General features: G+C 42.5%; 1 protein-coding gene across 3 annotated transcripts in view; it reads right to left on the bottom strand.

The window, feature by feature from the left end:
- Positions 1–11,138: 11,138 nt before the first annotated feature.
- KLF7 (KLF transcription factor 7) overlaps positions 11,139–19,111 on the bottom strand; it is a 103,236-nt gene continuing 95,263 nt past the window's right edge. For all 3 annotated transcript variants that reach the window (XM_027965128.3, XM_027965127.3, XM_060410296.1), the window contains one exon: positions 11,139–17,284. In XM_027965128.3, coding sequence (XP_027820929.1) covers positions 17,233–17,284 — 52 coding nt within the window. In that variant the 3' untranslated portion in view covers positions 11,139–17,232. The remainder of the gene's footprint in view (positions 17,285–19,111) is intronic.

The raw sequence follows: 19,111 nt of genomic DNA on the forward strand, positions 1-19,111 counted from the left end.
CCAGATACCCCATTGACTCAGTGCCCAGCCAGGCTCATTTTCCAACCCCAAGAGCCAATCAGCTGCTCATCACTGCTGCACAGGGAAAGCATCAAAGGGATTTAATAATGGTTGGCAAATGTCAAATTACATTGAATCTAAACCAAATTCCAGACATTTAAGGCTGCGTAGTCATTAACAATCAATTAGTGCACTCCGCTTTCAGTCAAAGCATTTTTCACACCCTTCGGTTTGCATGACAAGGAAACACAGGCATGGCTTCCTCTCCCCTCGAGGCTGAGCAAGGCCTCACTCCTTGAGTGTAGGCAGTGGAGGAACAAACCACCTCCTGTTCTCATTGTTTGTATTTCCTCACTTTCAGGAGTGGAAGGAAGCATTAAGTGCCATTTGTACATCCTGTCCTGCAAGCAAGGGCTAAGGAAAGAGACACTGGTCATTTTTCTCTTTCTGTGGAATCCTGAAGTAATAAAAGGGTAAATAAGATGTCAAAATCATCTAAAACCTTCTCTCTAGCTGGAAACCAGGGACGTTGGGCTGCTGTTTGTGGAGGAGGGATGCATACCAATTACACACCGAGGGCATTAGGTGAACTCCTTTCACCTCTAATGGTCCATGTTCTGATGCGGCAGGATTTCATTCCAGCAACAGAGCCGTAAACATTTACCGCAAGACAAGTCGTTGCTCTATCGATTGAGGAGTATCTGCTTCATCCTTCCCTTTCCAAATCAGCTCAGATTTATGGTGATTCCCTTCCCCCTTCCTGTTCTCTGAGTTACTCCCCACCCCACCCTACCCCCATTGGTGGGATGCTGCGGGTCAGAGGAAGAAGATAAACAGGATTCTGTATCTGTACATTTTCAGGAAGAGATTTCACAATCATTTTTTAAAATGCCTTCTTTGCTCCTATTTTTCCCTGCTAGGTCTTCCACGGGCCTATTTTTAGAACAACTTTCTCAGAATATAGAAAAGCCCATATTCTCCAACTGTGACATAGATTCCTTCCACTAGTTTAGTTGATAAAATCTGTATGGGAAACTGGGCTTAGCTCACGGGGCTTTGCTGACAGACAGCGAATTCCTACAGGCTCCTCCATGCCCTTAGTTGCAGGGGACTTCTACTCTATGGATGAACTTCAATGGTGTAAAGGCTGCAAAGGTTTAAGAAACAGATAAGGCTTGACTCAGAGAGGGTGTCGCTGGTGTCTCAGAAGCCAGGGACAGGGCCCAGGCTGAGGCCTTAAGCCCAAAGTGGGTAAGTTGTTAGGTCCTAATAACAGGCTGGTATTTCTATGCCCCAGTTAGGAACTCTGCCAGGGACTGTGTCAACACAGGGCATGAGCTGCCGAGGCCAACTGAAAGGATTGAATCAAAACCACCAAAATCAAAATGCACTATCCCAAAGAATTACCGAAGACCTCCATCTCAGCACATTTTCGGGAGAGGGTTCCTGGGACTTAATCTGATCTGCTACCTCCTTGGAAGTCACCCAGTGTAACTGATGACAGACAGGCTGTCCTTACTGTGACAGATCCCAAACATATGCAGTGTGATGAACAGACATACCACACTCTGAGCACATCAGAGTCATAGGTACCTACGAAAATCCGTATTTTTAAGAATCAAAACTAAGAACATAACAGCAAACCATCTACTTTTAAATGTGGCTTTGTTTCGTATGTTTCTCAGACTCTGAGATGCTCTGAAAATGACCTTAGGAAAACCTCTCAAAGTGCAGATATCCAGACCTACCCCCAAAGAATGTCATTCAGGTTTGGGAGGAGATTCAGAAAAGTGTCTTTTTAAGAAGTACACTTGGTCATTCTGATGCAGGTGGTCATTGGTTTGCACCCTCAGTAATACTACACACAGCTTCTGTGTACATTTAAGAGTCAGTTTCTATTGTGGGGCCCTGGGTCAGGAAGATTTCCCTGGAGAAGGGAATGTCTATCCATGCCAGTATTCTTGCCTGGAGAATCCCATGGACAGAGGAGCCTGGCAGGCTACAGTCCATGGGGTCATGACTGAGCAACTAACACTTCTATTGGGGGTGGGGGAGGGATAATTATATTGCATAATCAAAACCCACCTATATTGTAGCAGGAAAAATTTATATTCAGTATTCTACAATCCTGACTATCTAAGATTATCAAGTAGTTATTTTATTATTATTTTATTATTGCACATGTGTCTTAGAAACATTCAAGTGGGTGTGTATATGGCTGACACATCTTACGCAATACACACAAAGCAGTCACTGACCTACTGCCTGGCAGATCATAGTGTTTAAAAAATGAAGATGTTCTGGAAACTTCCATGTCATCCTATAGTTTTCGATTTCTAACTGTACCAAGGAAACCAGGAAAACAACCACAACCATTCTCTTAGTAGTGCCATCTTAAATAATGCTGAAAATGGACACCATCCAACTGGGATATAGTGACGCCACAAAGGTATGTAGGAGGAGGGGAGGAGGAAAGAGGAGCTTATGGGACGATGGGTGAGGTCTTTGGGACAGAATCAGACAGAAGTCCAATATGGGCTTGGGAGCTACTTTCTAATACCAGATACTAGGAGGCAGAGAGGAGGGAGAAAGAAAAGAGGAAAAAAGAATAAATAGGAACAAAAATGAAAAGAAAAACATAAAGATTGGGAACAGAAAGATATTAAAAGTTCCATGAACCAAAGATAAGATTCAAATTTTGGCCATTCATTAATATAGTCATATTAACATGAGAAATAGAGTGTGATTAGATATTTCTAAGCAGGAATAGAAAATGACTTTGTATGGATGTGACACTGAGTCAACCCATTTAAGATTTCCAGTGGCAAATCTTTCTTTGTTTCCATGAGCTCACCAGAGCTTGTACGATTAGATGCTTGTTTCTTACAGCCTGGGCTCTTTGAAAGGTAATCCCATCACCATGTACTTCTCAGAACAGTCTGCAAACTTAACCTTAAGAACATAGTATGATGTAGAAATGCAGAAAATATATTATCATTGCTTTGTCTCTTCGTGTCTGTTAATGATGATTTTTTAAAAACTATTTTCACAGAGACTCAAGTACATTTCCATCTCCATGAAGGGACCTTGACTTTCTGCTTACAAGACCAGGCCTCCAGAAGTAGTTGCTTCAAGGAACAGAATCAAGCCAAGCAACCAGTAATCTCTCATTGCTATCTAACGAGAGGCCACAAATTTGCTGGTAGCTGTTTCCTGTGTTTAGTTCTGCAGACCCAATTTCCTGAAAACTTCCATTTTGATCACATAGGAGACTTTGCTGGTAACAAAATAATTGCTTCCTTCTCTATAAAGTAATTTGCCTACCCTGTAGCTCTGCAGTGATAGACAGAGAAATGCTTGACTGACTGCTTCCCCCTCCCTACTCTTGAGTCCTGAGGTTAGCCACCTACTCTCCTATCCATGGTCCCCATGTCACTCATCTTCTTTGCAGTTGAAGTCTTTTCTTGTGAAATGACAGAATGCACTTATTCACATTAAAGTACAGATCATGGATAGAGTTACCTCCTCTGGGCTGGCTGAAATTTTAAAATAGTGAAGTGTTTAGGCAAATAAAAAGATTTTAATAGTAGAATATCAGGCACCCGAAAGCCAATTAGAAGAATATTTTTGGGGCTGAATCGTGTGTATATGTGCATATACATGTGGTGGGCAGGGAACCCCAGGAAACATGCCGTGAAGTTAAATGCATCTTTGATGCCATATTTCATGGCAGGCATTTGTTTCTAGGCATTGATTGTTGACTGGGGGACACAAGGAAAGGGTGATTTCCTTGATGTGGTCAACGCCTGATGTTCAGGGCTGCATTCCCAGAATAATGGCATGACCTGGCCATAAGCCCATCCACGGAGAGCACCGTTCCATGAGGGAAGATGGGTGTTCCAAGGATGGGAAAGCAAGGCAGAGAATACACTCTCACTCCACTCACGGCTGCATTATCTTCTTCCTCCTAAGAGACCTCTGGGTCCTTAAGTAACTTCCCAGTCATCAAATCAGTCTTTATTAAATTTTCACATGCACTTAGTCTTAGATTCAATTTGAAATGTGCTCCAAGGAGCATCATATGGACTAAATAATTAGCTAAAGAGAAATGGCACAGAATAGATTTTAGAGAATGGCACAGAATGATGCCTCTCCAATACTGCCAGTAGTAATTGAGTCTTACAATGTAACACAATTATGTGAATTTTTTATTTTTGAGTTATACATTTATTGTCAATTATACTTAAAGGGGAAACAGTCAAATCAGTGTTTTTACTTAGGACAAAGGAAATTTTTGCCTAGGACAAAGCTAAAATAGATGTTTAAGATTTTTTAAATGGGGTTGACTTGAAGAAAAATATTAAGGAAGTATTTGTGCAAGGATATCACAAGAATCTCAAAGGCCATATTCAAGTGACTAAAGTTTAAGAAGCGTGGCCAAGGCTAGTTGATCATTACTGCATATCAACAACCCTGGGTTGCCTCCTGTTCTGCAAAGGGTGTGCTGTATGACACTGGGAGGGTAAAAACCTCTCTGAGCACCAGTATGTGCATGAGTGCCTGCCAAGTTGCTCTTTGCAACCCCATGGACTGCAGCCTGCCAGGCTTCTCTGTTCATAGGATTCTCTAGGCAAGAATACTGGAGTGGGTCGCCATTTCCTCCTCTAGGAACACCAGTATACTCAAATACAATGGTGGCATTAAAAGAGATCACTAAGATCTGTTCCAATTCTAGCAAGTGATGATTTATCTACACTGTAGGTTACCATCTGTGGCTAAAAGGAAGGAAATTGGGAAATTAAGTCATTGTTGTCAATGGGGATGTCATGGCTAAACATGCAGAAGCAGCAGCTTGGTTCCTGAGTCACCAAAGAAGAGTAAGGGGTAGAGGAAAATCCAGAGTGAGAAGACCTATGTGCCATCGCTGTCCCCTGGACCTTCACAAAGTCACATGCCATCTGTGGGCCCTCTATCAAAGCCACATGCCCTCTGTCTACTGAGTTCCCGTGTCTCTGTCTGTGAAGGCGAAGGGCCACGGTAGTGAATGATACCTATGCCATTATCACGCAGTCTTGTTGCATGGCTCATATGCAATGCATGTGAATGGAAAGTTCTAATCAAATACAAATCTTATTCTCCACTACCTCTTGTAGCTCTTTGTTGTTTCAGTATTTTTAAATATAGTGGGGTGGTATCTAACCATATGATGGTTAAGCAGAATTTTTAAGAAAACAATAGGTTACATTCAAGTGAGTCAATATTGATAGTTTTGAACAGCAGGGATAAAAGGTTTAATGCTGAAGAGGGAATCACCAATTGGTTCATAATGGGTATTCCCCAAACCCATCATCATTCACCAATCACCTCAAAATCCTCTTTCAATTAAAAGTTTTAATGTCTTCTTCTAAACCTATAATCCTAAGTAGAAGATGAGCTAGCTATACTAAATTATTTATCCATTCCACTGAGCTTTGCTTTTTACAAGGTTCCTTTCTATTAGCACAGAATTTCCAATCAAATATGTAACCTCAGATTAGAGCTGTCACAAAACCTATTCACTTTACTCCCCAGGTTACCCAGGGTACACTTTGTGACTACTGCCTTTGAAACTAGAATTATAGTTATTTTTTGCACTTACTAAGTTACCAAGCTTGCTTTCCTGATCTGTGAGTTGAGGAGGAGATAAACATTGCTAGAGGGAAACACAAAGAACTTGTAATTTACAAATAGGGAGGCTGTAACAGAGGAAGTAGAATCAAATCACTCATTGTTAAGACTGGAGTCATTTAGTGTTGGGTCAGACAACCTGTTAGTACTCATACCTGAATTTATGCTATATGACAAAAACAGATGCTTGAAGTGTTGTGAAGTGGGTAATGTATTTTTAGACATATTTTAAACAAAAGTTATATCTCTAAATATGGAAAATTCAGTCATCTAGAATATTCAGACTCAGAAAGACTCATGATACTGGTGGTGGTGGTTTAGTCGCTAAGTTATGTCCAACTCTTGTGACCCATGGATTGTAGCCTGCCCGGCTCCTCTGTCCACGGGATCCTCTAGGCAAGAATACTAGAGTGGGCTGCCATTTCTTTCTCCAGGGGATCTCCCTGTCCCAGGGATTGAACTCAGGTCCCCTGCATTGTAGGCAGATTCTTTACCAACTGAGCTATGAGGGAAGCCCTAAACAGAAGTCCATCAACAGAAAACTGGATTAAAGATTTACTGAGCATGGCCCCGCCTATCAGAACAAGACCCAGTTTTACCCCTCAGTCAGTCTCTCCCATCAGGAAGCTTTCATAAGCCTCTTATCCTTCTCCATCAGAGGGAAGACAGTCTGAAAACCACAATCACAGAAAACTAACCAATCGGATCACATGGGCCACAGACTTGTCTAACTCAGTGAAACTATGAGCCATGCCGTGTAGGGCCACCCAATACGAACAGGTCATGGTGGAAAGTTCTGACAAAACGTAGTCCACCGGAGAAGGGAATGGCAAACCACTTCAGTATTCTTTCCTTGAGAACCCCATGAACAGTATGAAAAGGCAAAAAGATAGGACACTGAAAAATGAACTCCCCAGGTCGGTAGGTGCCCAATATGCTATGGGAGATCAGTGGAGAAATAACACCAGAAAGAATGAAGAGACGGAGAGAAAGCAAAATAACACCTAGTTCTGGATGTGACTGGTGATGGAAGTAAAGTCCAAAGCTGTAAAGAGCAATATTGCATAGAAACCTGGAATGTTAGGTCCATGAATCAAGGCAAATTGGAAGTGGTCAAACAGGAAATGGCAGAAGTGAACATCGACATTTTAGGAATCAGGGAATTAAAATGGGCTGGAATGGGTGAATTTAACTCAAATGACCACTATATCCACTACTGTGGGCAGGAATCACTTTGAAGAAATGGAGTAGCCATCATAGTCAACAAAAGAGTCCAAAATGCAGCACTTGGATGCAATCTCAAAATGACAGAATGATCGCTGTTCATTTCCAAGGCAAACCATTCAATATCACAGTAAATCAAGTCTATGTCCTGACCAGTAATGCTGAAGAAGCTGAAGCTGAACGGTGCTAGAACTAACACCCCCAAAAGATGTCCTTTTCATTATAAGGGACCGGAATGCAAAAGTAGGAAGTCAAGAAATACCAGGAGTAACAGGCAAATTTGGCCTTGGAGTACAGAATGAAGCAAGGCAAAAGCTAATGGAGTTTTGCCAAGAGAATGCACTGGTCATAGCAAACACCCTCTTCCAACAACACAAGGTATAAGACTCCTCACATGGACATCAACAGATGGTTAATACCAAAATCAGATTGATTATATTCTTTGCAACCAAAGATGGAGACGCTCTATACAGTCATCAAAAATAAGACCAGGAGCTGACTGTGGCTCAGATCATGAACTCCTTATTGCAAAATTCAGACTGAAATTGAAGCAAGTAGGGAAAACCACTAGACCATTCAGGTATGACCTAAATCAAATCCCTTATGATTATACAGCGGAAGTGACAGACAGATTCAAGGGTTAGATCTGACAGAGTGCCTGAAGAACTATGGATGGAGGTTTGTGACATTGTACAGGAGGCAGTGATCAAGACCATCCCTGAGAAAAAGAAGTGCAAAAAGGCAAAATGGTTGTCCGAGGAGGCCTTACAAATAGCTATGAGAAGAAGAGAAGTGAAAGGCAAAGAAGAAAAGGAAAAATATACCCATTAGAATGCAGAGTTTCAAAGAATAGCAAAGAGAGATAAGAAAGCCTTCCTCAGTGATTAATGCAAAGAAATAGAGGAAAACAATAGAATGGGGAAGACTAAAGATAGCTTCAAGAAAATTAGAGATACCAAGGGAACATTTCATGTAGAGCTGGGCTCAATAAAGGACAGAGATGGTATGGACCTAATAGAAGCAGAAGATATTAAGAAGAGGTGGCAAGAATACACAGAAGAACTATACAAATAAGATCTTCATGACCCAGAGAATCACGATGGTGTGATCACTCACCTAGAGCCAGACATCCTGGAATGCGAACTCAAGTGGGCCTTAGGAAGCATCACTATGAACAAAGCTAGTGAAGGCGATGGAATTCCAGTTGAACTATTTCAAATCTTAAAGGCTGAAGCTTGAAAGTGCTACACTCAATATGCCAGCAAATTTGGAAGACTCAGCAGTGGCCACAGGACTGGAAAAGGTCAGTTTTCATTTCAATCCCAAAGAAAGGCAATGCCAAGGAATGTTCAAACTACCACATAATTGCACTCATCTCACACGCTAGTAAAGTAATGCTCAAAATTCTCCAAGCCAGGCTTCAACAGTAAAAACTGTGAAATTCCAGATGTTCAAGCTGGATTTAGAAAAGGCAGAGGAACCAGAGATCAAATTGTCACCATCCGTTAGATCATCGAAAAAGCAAGAGTTCCAGAAACACATCTACTTCTGCATTTTTGGAGATGCCAAAGCCTTTGACTGTGTGGATCACAATAAACTGTGGAAAATTCTTAAAGAGATGGGAATACAGATCACCTGACCTGCCTCTTGAGAAACCTATATGCAGGTCAGGAAGCAACAGTTAGAACTGGACATGGAACAACAGACTGGTTCCAAATAGGAAAAGGAGTACATCAAGGATGTATATTGTCACCCTGCTTATTTAACTTAAATGCAGAATACATCATGAGAAACGCTGGACTGGAAGAAGCACAAGCAGGAATCAAGATTGCAGGAAGAAATATCAGAAACCTCAGATAGGCAGATGACACTACCCTTATGGCAGCAAGCGAAGAACTCAAGACCCTCTTGATGAAAGTGAAAGAGGAGAGTGAAAAAGTTGGCTTAAACCTCAATATTCAGAAAACTAAGATCATGACATCCTGTCCCATCACTTCATGGCACATAGATGGGGAAACAATGGAAAGAGTGAGAGACTTTAATTGGGGTGGGGAGCCTCCAAAATCACTTCAGATGGTGACTGTTGCCATGAAATTAAAAGACGCTTGCTCCTTGAAAGAAAAGTTATGACCAACTGAGACAGCATATTAAAAAGTAGAGACATTACTTTGCCAACAAAGGTCCGTCTAGTCAAAGCTATGGTTTTTCCAGTAGTCATGTATGGATGTGAGAGCTGGACTCTAAAGAAAGCTGAGCACCGAAGAATTGATGCTTTTGAACTGTGGTGTTGGAGAAGACTCTTGAGAGTCCCTTGCAAGGAGATCCAACCAGTCCATCCTAAAGGAAATCAGTCCTGAACATTCATTGGAAGAAGCTGAAACTCCAATACTTTGGCCACCTAATGCGAAGAGCTGACTCATTTGAAAAGACCCTGATGCTGGGAAAGATTGAAGGTGGGAGGAGAAGGGGACAACAGAGGATGAGATGGTTGGATGGCATCACAGACTCAATGGACATGAGTTTGAGCAGTCTGGGAGTTGGTGCTGGACAGGGAGGCCTGGTGTGCTGCAGTTCATGGGGTCAGAGTCAGAGACGACTGACTGACTGAACTGAACTGAGAATATTCAATTATGTAAACCATCTTCTTTCCTTATGGCAAAAAGATTAGACTTACCAGCTTCCCCTCTTATTATCTCAGCACAGTGTATGCTGTCGCCCACTTGAAATGTTCAATTTGATATGCTTTGACATGTCAGGCTCATTCTTACAGAAAAATAAGCCTTCTTCTAAGTAATACAGCAATGTTATCCTATGCTTCCTTGAACAGACTGATTTCTAAGCCAATGGACTTTGGTTATGAGATGGTTGAATGACTTCACAAGTCACTGATCTACTAAATGACCAGAGACCAGGAGGTGGGGCCACGGACTCTGGGGCCAGTGTTTTTCCCCATCACAGCCTGTAGTCTTTTGTCAGAAGGTTTTGAGTTGCCTGGGTGCCTTGTTGCCCAGCTCACCTGCTTACTTGAAAGATGTGGGCGCAGATGTTTACAATGGTCACAATCATTTTCCTGACCCCTGAAGCATCTATTGTTCTTTCCCCTTCAGTTTTACTGGAGTGAGGCCACATCACTCAGTTTCCCTTCCAAGCTCACTGCAACACTCTTCACACCCGTGTTCCTGTTCAGAGACATGCCTGAGCCCACGCAGCAAGTTCAGCCACTATAGTCACGATCTTCAATGGGAAAATAGAAAACTCTCTCATCAGATTCATCGGAGGAGGGATAGAAGTGATTCGCCATTGTATTTGTTTCTATAAACCCGAAGTGTGAAAAGAAAGCTTGAGAGCCCTGTGTCCTTGGTAGGTGACAAGCGAGGAGTTTGTTGCTGCTCCCAGTTAACGATAGCACTTTTTTCAGAGATTTGCTCTGTGAGGGGTCCTAGGATTCTAACATCAACTAGGTTCTCTGCCTTCCTGCTAATGTGGATGTTCTTTCCTGGAAGTGTATGGAAGAAAAATTTTAGTAAGTATTGTTTTCTATTCTGAGGCTCTTTCCCAGGCTCTCCAGCTCCTCCTTTTCAGTGTTCGAGGCTGCTTATGTTTGCACCTACCTTCTTGTACTATGCCTAGCCACATAATGGCTCTATCTCTGGTGAGCCATCTCGTCCCCACTTTGTCACTGATCTTCCCCTTCAATTTATATTGACTCACCAACCCCTTACCTCAATTATTCCTTCCCACTCACCTCTGCCCTTCTTCCCTCCTCCACCAACTGCTTCAAGTTATCATTTCCAAAGCTGCTGTATTTAATGCCATCCCATAACAATCTTTCCCCTTCTCTCACCAAATAAACTGCTTTCAATTAAGTTGCTCCTAACCCCCAAAACAAATAACATCCCAGAATCCACTTCGTTCTAAAATATTGCTTTTCATAACTTCCAACCATTTGCTGTCTTCCTCTCCTTGAAGAAATAAACTGCTTTCAGTGTTCCTTCTTATTTGGGCTCTGAGCTACCTCACTGAAACCATAAAATACATACACACACATGCGCATACACACACACACACCCCCAACAGCCTCCCAAAACAAAGACAAATGACCTAATACAATCTTTCGCCTTCCTTTTCTCTGAGAAAGAAAACTCTCATGAGGCATATAAGGGCCCATTTTAGTCTCTTTGAGGATATTTTTTTCTCTCCAATGAAATAAGCTAAGGAGAAATACAGTAAGGCATTCCAAGGCCAAACACATTCTACTGTTTATTACACATATTACATTCTTAAATAAAAATGCGTCACATAACATTTTTTGCATAGATATCTTACAATATACCAATTTAAAAAAGAATTATGAAACAGACCAGTAACAAAAATAAATTTTTTCTTCATTAATAATTTTGTAACATTAACATACCACCATCATATAATACAAATAATAGTTTTAAATCTTAAGACTTTTGTACAGCAAAAAAACTTGACAAAGTAATATATTTATATATATATATATAAAAAGCTTAAAAAAAATAAAATGTCAAAAAAAGGCATAACCGAGGGCTATAAGACTGGGTACTTCTGTGATATATTATAAATACCAGAGAAGGCCTGAGAGCATGTGACCGAGGGAGGTGGGGGAGGGGTGGGGGCTGGGAGTAGGTCTCTCCAAACACACTTGTTAGACACATCTGGCAAAAAGAAAATGTATAGTGCAAAAACAAAGTTCTTCAAGCAACTGTTAAGAGGATAAGAGAGATTTGAAAGAAAAGTGGTGGTGGCTAGGAAGCCATGTGGTGGGAGGAGGGAGGGGGAGACAAGAGAGGAGGAGTTTGGGGAGATTTATGGAAAGGAAGGGGGAGGCTTCAAAAACATTAAACATTTATTTTTGCCTCTGTGTTATCAAGATCTTGGCCATAACAGGTGTATTTTTCCTCCCTGGAATGAAGCAGAAGTGAACGATAAAGAAATTCAACTAAGTCTGGGTTCAGATCGAAAATGCATGCTGAGAAAAAAAAAAATTAAAAAGCTTGAGGACCAGCCAATGAGCCCCAAAGCCTTTTAGGACTGAGATCTGCAGAAATCTTTCTGCCTGGAGTCCAAAGGCCTAGGGTTAAAATGTCCCCTCTCCCCACCCTCAGCCCCTCCCCTCTATGTGGAACTCCCTGTGTGTTTTCAATATACTGGCAATTATAAGCATCCATCCCCCCAAAAGATATTAGGCACTGGTGGCTACTCCTCGTAAACGTCAGTAGCCTAACTGTTTTCCTTCTGCGAAGGTACATTAGGTACATGTGCACACGTGTCTAGCTGCATGCACACATACCACCCTCATTATTCTGATGTGGGGTCCTTTTTTATGGCAGTAGACAGAAGCTGGAGTCAAAGCAGTTTACGATTCCAAAGCTCACAGTTGAAAAAAAATTGTATAAACAGTCCCCAACAAAGAACGCATCAACGTCCCCTCGTGACTGCTGAGAGGGAGCCCTGTTTGAAAAAGAGTATCTCGTTTGGGATATTTGTGAAGTGACGGTCTGGGATTTCTCTCTCCATTTTTGATACCTGTTTCCCGAGCACTTATGCGTAAATGCGAAACACCTGAAGAATACAGTACTATCTTGGAAGGGTGCACGTAAGAAAGTTAAATTGCAGCTTTATTTTTCCCTTTACCGGGATCCATTAGGAACCAACAGAGGAGATTTAAGCGAGTGTTAAAAGCAAGAGAAAACCCTGAAGCCTCAGGCAGTTAGTCATGGGATCTCACATTTTCAAGGAGTTTTTGCTTCCTCTGACACATTTTCATTGTTCCATCTCAAGTATTCCCAAAGATCCTCACTGAGGAAAGTAGACCATCAAAGAGGCATTGATGTACACTCAGAACAGCCCCTCTAGTTTTCAAACTGAGATATCACCATGTTTACCGAAACCCAATCCAGAGCTGGAATGCAAATTCTCTCCTCCTGCCTCCACCCCCCACTTGGCAGTGGCCACTTCCGGAAGATGCCAGGGAGTGTCCCCAGGTAGATGTCAACCAGGTTCTACTTAATGAATTTTCACTTTGGCAAAGATCTGGGTGCAAAACTGTGGCCAGAAATGCTGGACCTCATAAGATTTAAAAAAAGAAAAAACAATGAACCTGGTTTTTGTAGTTAATATGTTGCATCTCCGACTTTCCAACCTTCCTTCTCCTAAAACCAACTCATGCAAAAGAAAGCCATTTCGCACTTTGCACTGTATTTTATGTTTTACGAAGTGACTTCCACACAGGAAACCATGATGAACCAGTAACATTAATCACTAAGCTCTGTTGTTCTTGCCATTTGAGTTCATGTCTTTTGACTTTGCCACAGAATTCAGGAGTTGGGGCTACAGGCAGACGTCCTGAATGCACTGGGTGAGCTGCCCTGCAGGTCCCATTTATTTCCCCTTTGATGCAAATAGACATGGCTAATCTGGAAGCTTATCCCAAACTGATGTCCTTAAAAAAAATCTTCTCTGGCTTCTAGATTCAAAGAAGATTTTTTTTTAAACATAGGAATCAGTTCTACTAATCATGCATGAGGTTGGCTGTCTTTTTTACCCTGTTATCGTCAGGCAATCAAAGATGTAAAAAGGGCACAAGAGGTGCAGGAGGGGCGGACAAGGGATACTTGAAGGGCTTTGCAAGGGAGAGCACAGAGAGGAGAAGGAAATGGTCAGCATGAAGTTCATTTTGGGGGGTCTCTGATATATTTATAAAACGCAGCTTTGTCGTGGAATCCAAACATCTCTTTTTCTGGACATAATACTTATCACCACCAGGCATTAAGCTGGGCCAATGAACCATCAGTGGGGCAGGAGGCCAGTAGCTAGGAGCAGCATTATAATTTCAGGTTTCCACATCTTTGACTTACAGTCATGTGGTAGGAGAAAGATGCACAAATTGAAATAAAGAAAACTGTCGATGGCTTCGAAACACTCTTTCTATACATTACACTCTGAACCCTGGATAAAGCGTGCTTCGGAGGATCACTACAAGAAACACCATGACAGGTTTTTCCTTTCAAATTGGAGATCTCCTGGAATGCTGGGAGTTAACAATTTAAATGAGAAAATGGTTTAATGTGTTTCAACTGTCCACTAAAGCACTACTTTGAATAACCTGTCCTCTTGGAAGCAAACTAGCTTCAGGTTATTTCCCAGAAAGCCTGTTTACTCCAGCAGGCTTCTTCCAACCATCTCTGCCATTTCAGAGAGGATGGATACTTGATAACATGCCCAAATGACTGGGGTTACCGCTCTCCCCACCCCGCAACAGACAGGACTGGTTATTGTTCAGAGGTGTCAATCGGGCTACACAAGAACAGTTTCAAAGCCATACGCTTAGCACCCACCAAATTCTCAGGCCAATTCTCGGTCAACAAATGCCTGGAGCCAGCAAGCCCCACCATCAAGGTTCAGTGCACCCTGCTTGGAGAAAGGTCAGGAGCAGATTACAAAGGACCTCACTGATATAAAAGAGAGAAGAATTGCCCAATATTTCAGACACTGATGAAGACCCAAGGGCCTTTGTTCTGTCACATTCAAATGAGATCTTTTCAAGACCACAGATGACAACGGGGAGCGAACAAGCAATGATTACTCTTTTGCATTTTTTTAAACTTTCTTTTTAATAGAGCCTTGCATTGGTCAGTTCAAAAATTAAATTAAGTATTATAAACCCTTAATAATAGCATTTCGAGAGGCAAGAGCAGCTCCAGCGGGGGAGAGAACATTTGTAAATCGTGGCAGCCACGGCTAATGCCATCACTGGGACCGTGCGTGCAGTCGTGCTGGAGGCTGCTCTAGAAAGGGAAATCAACGAACCAACAAAATCTGGGGTGTCTAAAGTTTCATCTAGTGCACTGACTGGAGGCGCTACAGTTTAATACAGCTGAGGTTCAAGGTCCCTCACACATCCTTCATCCAGAAAGGATGAACCACACATTCAAATGTAATCCCATGGTCCGCCCTGATGGACTGGCTACAAACGCACTCGAATGCAGTCGAGAACTACGAGATTGTCAGCAAGCAGTGCTCCAGAAATGTTTCTAAGTCATGTCTAGTTTTAAATCTTTGGAATAAAACTGATTTTTTAAAATACCCTCTGACTAACATATACATAATTGCCTCTGGCAAATGGGCAGATTTTGTGTGTTTAGGGTGGTTTTTCTTTTTTGTTTTTGGTCTAAATTGAAAAAAGGAAAAGAGAGAAAGAAAACTTGAAGGGCCAGACCTCAGAATGCCCCAAGTGTCCAATTGGCAGCTACAGCATTTGTGATAAGGAGGCTCCTCTGCCCTCAGACGAGTAGTTTCAACATTTCAGTGAAATCAAAGTTTGCAGAAAGCTGAGAAACCAAATGCCAAGGATCTTGAAGTTTGCTGTCATAAATGAATCTGTGTTTCTTATATTTCCTTTCAAAGACTTCAGTTTTGCATCCCAAATAGGTATGGGGTGGCATTTTAACAGTCAATGAGTCAAACAGTCAAAGGAGGGCAGGAGAGGAGCCAGCTGGTATGAAGGAGCAGCAACCATGGGCGGACCAAATGCCATTTCTGTTTTTTTTAGACGTGTCTTGAAGGGATGGTCCCAGAATATACAAAATATACAATCTGCCCTAATAACCACCCCACTTGCTTGCATAGGCCATTTAATGGTCCTAAAGGCAGTCTTTGGAGTTGAGGCCAGTGCCAGCTAGCTAAGAATGCGGGTAGATGATGGAGACCGATATTGGATGTGTGTGGGGGATGGAAAGTGAGGCATGGAACCCCCTCGGAGTCAGCTTGCAGAGTAAAAGTGAGGCCTCTGTTGATCCCAGGTGCTCTAGGGCACAAGTCATGGTGGGCCTAGCCAAAAAAATTAAAAAATCAGAAATTTGTCTCTCCTTTTAGACAGACCATGAGAGAAATATCTCTACCCTTTCCTTAAATGTCCACCCTTTATTCCCACAACAGCATTTGAATTGTGTGTTTTAACAAGTGGGGTGACATGACTCAGTGGGTATGAGACAGGAAGAGAGGGTGATGGTTTTTGAAGCCACTAGACTTGGGAGGCATCCTCCGTTCTCCCCATTCCTGGAAAAAGGGATATTTTTGGCTTTTTTGTTAGGTCATAACCCAGAGTTACGTTCAATATGCAGCTGCCCTTTGAGACTAGCGACATCTATGCTGAAACTGGTTGTTAGGGTAGCAGTGACACACAGCACGGGGTTGATCACTATGAGCTGAGGTCAGGATGCCTCATGGGGGATGAAAAAAGTGTGATGTCCCATCTGATTGGCTGCTTCGAGAGCTGGACATCCAGGTGACGAGAGAGAGAGTCCTGGAGAGGTTTAGTCCATGGAGAAAAGATAAAACATTTAAGCTTCCAAATAAGCTTTTCAAGTTTTCGTTAGCAAAAAACAGAGAGATTAAAAAGAAAAAATCTAGCACTGGCAATAAGGTGAGGCTCAAGGGATACACTGTGATTGATCATCAAGGACTTTATTCTCTTGGCCACTTTGCAGTCATGCTAGAAGTTTCCAGAATCCCTAGTGCATATGGTGTGCAAGAGTCAAAAAGTAAGAAAAGAACACTCTTCCCTGGAGACCTGGAGAGTGAAGTCTAGAGAAATGCAGGCCAGAAAGGTGTAAGGTGTTATTCCGGAGTCTGCCGCCGCTAAGGCCGTTGGTATCGACTGGAAAGATCTCAATAGTACTAAGAACCAAAACTGATCAACAGTTCTGTGAGGAAGTCGGACGCACGGAATAGTAGGACTTTTCACACACAAAGGACAAATAAACCGAGAGTTAATTTTGGCTACCAAACTGCAATTTGGTTTGCTAGGTCATTTTCCCCCAACTATTGAAAAAGAAACATTAGTGCTACACATATGCAACTTTAAGACGTTGTATTCTCCTATCAAGTTGCACTGAGAAGCAAGTTAAATAAGCCCCTCTTACTGCCGTCCACCTGTAGAGACGTCACATCCATTTTCTTTGATTTCCATTGGCAACAGCGGGAAATAATTCCAATAGCGCTGAAGTAAGCAGCCAGACTGCCTTGCTGAGTTCACCTGGTTTCTTTCTTCTTCTTCTTCTACCATCTGGCTAGGGCAAGGCATAAAGATAGACGTATATATTTTAAATATAGCTGAGTGCATGACTGTGTGTGTGTGTCTATGTGTGAGTGCGTGTGTGTGTGTGTGTGTCTGTGTGTACACAGAGGTTTAATAAGTGAGAACTTTCTTCTGCGAGGCAATGGGTCCCCGCCTGAAGTCCAGCCCCCTGCCTCATAGCATTTCCTTCAGACAACGGCCGGCCGACGCCATGGCAACTCTGGCCTTCAGGTTTTTTAGATATGTCTCTTCATATGGAGGGCAAGATGGTCAGACCTGGAAAAACACCTAGGGAAGATAAGAAAAACAAGGATATTAGAGAGATCTGCATAAAGAACTCAACTTCTATCACCCCTTAGAAAATGATTAGCCCTAAGAGAGAGAGAGGGGCAGTGCATGTGTACTGAGGAACAAGGTATATGGGCAGGTGAGCTCAGCAGTCAAACTGCCTGGGTTCACCTCCTGCAATAGCCGTGTGACGGAGCACCTTAACCTCTCAGTGTCTTAAGTCTTAGTCGCTCAGTTCTGTCTGACTCTTTGCGACCCGACAGACTATAGCCCATCAGGCTCCTCTGTCCATGGAATTCTCCAGGCAAGAATACTGGAGTAGGTAGCCATTCCCTTCTCCAGGGGATCTTCCTGATGCAGGGATCCAACCCGGATCTCCTGCACTGCAGGCAGATCACCATCTGAGCCATCAAGGAAGCCTGGTATCTGAATTCCTCCTCCATAAAATGCAGAAAATGAGAGCAGTTACTTCATAGATTGGTTGTGAGGATTGAGTGAGATGATCTATATAAAGTACTTAGAAAATTGCCCAGCATATGGTAAAATCTTGATTAATATTAACTATTATTATTGTGATTGTCATTATTAAAGAAGAAACTAATGTAAAAGTGTTTTGGAAATAATATGTGTCATGCTCACATACTACAAAGAACGATTAGCCTGTACTATCAAATGATGACACTCCTAACATTTCAACACCCAGATTTCAGTCTTAAGTTTTACAGTGGAAGCCCAGAAATGCTGCCTGTGATATCTGAAGGTCTATACAGGCACTCCACATTCAAAGGGAGGAAAAGCTCATGTTTATTAATAATGGTGTCATATGTAGGCATGTGCTTGGTGTTTCTCCAGTACTACCCTAGACTCAATGGACATAAGTTTAAGCAAACTTCAGGAGAGAGTGAAGGACCGGGAAGCTGGCATGCTGTAGTCTATGGGGTCACAAAGAGTCAAACACAGCTTAGCGACTGAATAGAAACAACAATATCCTCAGCAATCTTTCATGGTAAATCTTCACACTCTTTTCATGGGCATGCATGTGGTGGGAACCGGAGGCTGGGGTCACACAGCCAGTGAGTGGCAGTCGTTGGGTGAGAAGGCCGGCAGATGTGTAAACCCATTCTTTGAACTGTTTCTAGTACCCAAGGTTGGCCACTGAATCCCTTTCTCAGAGTGAAAGCAGTGGCTGTTTCGACTCCTTCCCCTTTCTTTTAACACCACCCACTTGATTATGCCCTGGGTAGTAACTCTTCCACATTCTCAGCTGTATGTGGCTAACCCACCTCCTAAGGCTGAAGTGATGGCCACAGTGATCTGCTGAGTGACAGTCATGTGATCCACAAAGGTCAATGAGAGCGAGTTCTGGGACATTTGCTGAAACTGTTGGAAGAGAGATGCTGTCTTTCCACTGGGGCTTAGACACTAAGATAGGAGCTGCGGGTGTCCATGTGACCACAGGGGAGAGCCTATTTGAGAATGAACTCAACAGAGAAAAACAGGCCAAGGGGTAGGAAGGAAGAGAGTTTCTAGTCCTGAGGACAACATCTAAGCACCTGGACTCAGCCAAGTGTGAAGACAAATCGAATTCTGTTCTTCTTAGGTATAGGAGCTAATAAAAAACCCTGGAAGCTAACTCAAGACTGAGTCAGGGTTCTCTACTTATAACTAATAGAGTGGCCATTTCTGCATATCTGAGGCCTACATACAGTCTCAGGTTCTTGGGCTGGAATCCCAGGGAAGTCAGTGCATCAGACAGCAGTCATTCTGAGTTCTGGGTGTGAGTTCTCCCTCAGATCCAGCTCTAGAAACTGGTCTCCATCCTACCTG

Source organism: Ovis aries, chromosome 2 (genome assembly GCF_016772045.2).
Source record: "Ovis aries strain OAR_USU_Benz2616 breed Rambouillet chromosome 2, ARS-UI_Ramb_v3.0, whole genome shotgun sequence".
Lineage (NCBI taxonomy): Eukaryota > Metazoa > Chordata > Mammalia > Artiodactyla > Bovidae > Ovis > Ovis aries.